We start from the raw sequence: 4,195 nt of genomic DNA, 5'->3' as shown, positions 1-4,195 counted from the left end.
CCTTCCATGTCTGAAATATTCTAAGCAATTCTCGTACCTTTTCCAGGTATTGTTGTATTTGTGTTTCTCTTGCCATGTAAGTCCCCTGCATCTGGTTAACCACCAACTGCGAGTCAATTTTGATCACAATCTACTCTATACCAAGTTCTCGTGCCAGTTCCAGGTCTGCAATCACATCTTCGTATTCTGCCTCATTGTTAGTGATTGGATAACATTTTATTGCTTGTCTTATGACTTCCCCTGAAGGTGAAATTAGAACAATTCCTAAACCCGATCCTTTAATGTTTGAAGAACAATCGGTAAATAGAGTCCAAGTCCCCAGATTAGCTCCGGTAAATACTTGTAGTTCCTTTACTGCTTCAAGAACTAAATTCGTGCTAAATTATGCTAAATATCAGCTAAAACCTACGATTTTATTGTAGTTCTAGGTTGATATATAATATCATACTCACTGAGTTCTATTGCCCATTTAGCTAGTCTACCTGATAGTTCCTGTTTATGTAGTATATTCCTCAGGGAGAAAGTAGTTATTACAGAAATAGGATGACATTATAAATAAGGTCTTAACTTCCTCGATGTCATAATTAACGCTAAAGCAAGCTTTTCCAAATGGTGATACCGTATCTCAGCATCTAGCAAAGATTTACTAACATAATAAATTGGGAATTGCTTACCTTTATTACCTCGGACCAACACCGCACTTACCGCCACTTCTGACACAACAAGATAAATGAGAAGCCTTTCATCGTCTTTTGGTTTGGCTAGCAAAGGCGAATTTGACAGATATGATTTTAGGTCCTTGAGGGCTTGTTGTCACTCACCATACTTATTCTGCTTTTTCAATACTGAAAAAATTTAAAACTCTTTTCTGACGATTTTGATATAAACCTTCCCAGGGCTGCTTTCCTGCTTGTTAATCTCTATAATTCTTTTTTGCTCATGAGTATATCTGGTATTTCCTCGATATCTTTGATCTGTGCATGATTCACTTCAATACCGCTGTTAGAAACATGAAAGCCTAAAAACTTACCTGAAGCCACTCTAAAAGTGCATTTTTCTGGATTTAGATTCATATTATATTTGCAGAGAATCTCGAAAGTGTTTGACAAGTATTGAAAATGATCTCCCGCCTGTGCTGACTTGACTAGCATATCGTCAATGTAGACTTCCATAGTTTTTTCCAAATGTTCTTGAAACAGTTTAGTCACCAATCTTTGATACGTTGCTCCAGTATTTTTTAAACCAAATGGCATGACTTTATAACAGTAAGTCCCCCTGTCTGTGATAAACGAAGTTTTTTCTTCATCTAGAGGGTCCATCTTTAGTTGGTTTTATCCTGAATATGCATCTAAAAAACTCAAGCTCATGTCCTGCGGTAGAATTAATTAGTTGATCTATATGCGGCAAAAGAAATGAATCTTAAGGACAAGCCTTATTTAAACCAGTATAATCTACACAAACTCGCTATTTTTCATTCTTTTTAGGAACTACCACGGTATTAGCTAACCAGTTAGGGTATTTTACCTCTCGTATCAACCCAATTTTTAAAAGCTTTTGTACCTCATCTTGGATTACTTGATTTTTGAAGGATGCTTGCTTTTTCTTCTTCTTCTTGACAGGTGTGTATGATGGGTCATCATTAAGCTTGTGGGTCATCACCTCCGGTAGTATACCTGCCATATCTGAATGTGACCAAGCAAAGCAATCTATGTTAGCTTGTAAGAATTCAATTAACTTACCTTTCATTTTTGGGCTTAAATTTGCTCCGACATAAACTTTTCTGGCTGGCCAGTATGCAAATAGAATTATAGCTTCGAGTTCTTCAATAGTTGTCTTATTATTTTCATTTTCTTCTGGCTCTTGTATAACATCGGGTCACAAATCAACATCAGTCTGTCCTGGTATGCCTTCAGTTGAGGTCTTTGCACTAATAACCTCAACCGATTTCTGTAGTTGCTATTTCGCGTTTGCATCATTGGTTACTGTGCTTGTAATCACTACCGAATTGATACTTCTTGAAGCTTGCTGATCTCTACGGATTTGACGGATTCCCCACTGTGAAGGAAATTTGATAACTTGATGCAGTGTGGATGGGACGACATCCATATCGTGAATCCACGGTCTTCCCAGAATTATATTATATGCCATGTTCGCGTCTATCACCTGGAAATTTGTATCCTTGACAACTCTTCTGCGAACGTGGTGAGCATAACTTCCCCTTTTATGATGATTCTTAAATTATCAAACACGGACAAGAACCGTGCCTTTGGTATCACCTTGTCATTAGCTTGCATTTCGTTCACCACCCTTAGTACAATGATGTTTACTAAACTACCTAGATCAATAAAAACTCGATTTACGTTAGTATCATGTACAAGTAAAGATATTACCAGTGCATCGTTGTGAAGAATCATCAAGTCTTGAGTTATCGTGACTTTTGACGTTTTCTTTGCAGCTGTATATGTTACACCATTGACCTCATCTCCCCCGGTTATTACATTGATTGTTCTTTTTGGTAATAGAGGTTTCGGGGGCTTCTGTCTGTTCTTCATATATGATTGTCTCCCTTTTCTCACTGAACAGATCAGTAAGATAACATTGCTTCAACAAATGCTTGACTTCTCCCTGCAGAAGTCTAGAATCTGTTGTTCTATTGCCATGATCATTGTGAAACTCACACCAAAAATCTGGATTTCTTTTTCTTGGATCTGATCTCATTTCTTTAGTCCACCACACCTTATCTCATATACCTCTTAAAACAGCTACTAACTAAGAAGTGCTGACATTAAAGTTATAGTCTCCTATCCTTGCGTGTGTATTGGAATCGTTGCCTCGTGCATCCCGTTCTTTTCTGAACCTAGATGAAGAATCCGTATCTTTTTGCCTTGGTCTTGAGTCAAATTGTCCGTTCTCTTGTTTAGATCGAGACTCTCGCCATGCAGGCCCCATGTAAGGCTCATACCTATTTTTTCCGGTCCTTTTTCTGATTCTGAATGTCTCGATCCTACTCTTTCATCGGCTCTTGAATGTGCGACCGTATCTTCCTCTATCCACAACTTTGTATTGTACTTATTGTACACATCGTTCCAAGTTGTTGCTGGAAATTATCAAAAACTATCCTTTAGACTTCTCGTGGATTCTGAACTTTTCTCGTTTAAATTGCTCGCGAATGCCATAGCTTCCCAGTTATCAGGTACCAGAGGTAAAATCATCCTCTCCCGCTGGAATCTATCTATGAATTGTCTAAGTAATTTTTGTATTCCATTGTTCTACCTTAAAGATGTCTTGTATCTTTTTTCAACTTTCTAAGCTCCCGAATGTGCTTTTATAAATAAATCTATAAGCTCGGCAAAATAATCAATAGAGTTTTCAGGTAAAAGAGAATACCATGTTAACGCTCCTTTCGTGAGTGTTTCACCAAATGTTTTAACCAAAACTGATTCGATTTCTTGCTTGGTTAAATCGTTGAATTTCATGCCCGTTGTAAATGCAGTTACGTGATCTCGAGGGTCAGTTGTTCCATTATATTTTGGAATATCAGGCATTTTAAAGTTTTTAGGAATTGGCAAGGGGGCTACACTTGGCTTCCAAGGTTTTTGTAAATACTTGTCAATGTCCACCCCTTTAATCACGGATAGTACGCCGGGTATTTTCTCTATGCAATCATTTTGATCCTTCAATTGTTTCTGCAAAGTTAGTACTAAATTTTGTAAATTAGAATTATTTGGTGTACCTGACCCTCCATCACGAGATTCGTTAGGAATTCCTCCACTTCCAGAATTGTCAAGCCCTGAGCGTGGGTTTCCTAAGGTTGCTTTATTGACCGGTGGAGGAGTTTGTGGCACATTGGGCAATCCTCTAACAAAAGATTGTAGAGCACTATTCACGTGTTCTGCAATCAATTGCATTAGAGCGTCTTGATCTACAGTTTGTTCGTCCCCTTATTGATTATCAGCGCATAATTTAGACCTTTCAGGTGAACCTCCACGGGATTGCTGAGGGGATCCCGTTGGAGAGGGGAGTGGTGGAGTTCCATATTGTTGGTTCAACTAGTCATTTTCATTAATAGTTGACATAGTTGGTTGTCAAAAAATAGAATTTAAAAAGTGAAAAGATTATCAGATTCTCGGTAACAGAACCAATTTGTTTAACCAAAAATAGATTTCTCGATCAAAATCAATATTTAGAAGAAAAC

General features: G+C 37.8%; 1 protein-coding gene across 1 annotated transcript; it reads right to left on the bottom strand.

Moving 5' to 3' along the window:
• Positions 1 to 1,464: 1,464 nt before the first annotated feature.
• LOC138905734 (uncharacterized) lies at positions 1,465 to 2,718 on the bottom strand. The gene is made up of 2 exons (XM_070194256.1): positions 2,499 to 2,718; positions 1,465 to 1,682 (listed from the first exon to the last, which is right to left on the bottom strand). Exons 1-2 carry the CDS (start codon positions 2,716 to 2,718, stop codon positions 1,465 to 1,467), a joined length of 438 nt encoding a protein of 145 aa, XP_070050357.1.
• Between the last annotated feature and the right edge of the window lie 1,477 nt (positions 2,719 to 4,195).

This window comes from Nicotiana tomentosiformis, chromosome 2, assembly GCF_000390325.3.
Source record: "Nicotiana tomentosiformis chromosome 2, ASM39032v3, whole genome shotgun sequence".
Lineage (NCBI taxonomy): Eukaryota > Viridiplantae > Streptophyta > Magnoliopsida > Solanales > Solanaceae > Nicotiana > Nicotiana tomentosiformis.
The sequence above is the reverse complement of the archived record's forward strand: the minus strand, read 5'-3'. Positions and strand labels throughout refer to the sequence as shown.

What these genes read in the sequence shown, in the direction of transcription:
- LOC138905734 (XM_070194256.1), bottom strand. Translation starts at nt 2,718, where the DNA reads ATGAGATCAGATCCAAGAAAAAGAAATCCAGATTTTTGGTGTGAGTTT. An exon ending in TACCAAAAAGAACAATCAAT is followed by an intron (nt 1,683 to 2,498) that starts GTAATAACCGGG and finishes GGTCACATTCAG; the next exon opens with ATATGGCAGGTATACTACCG.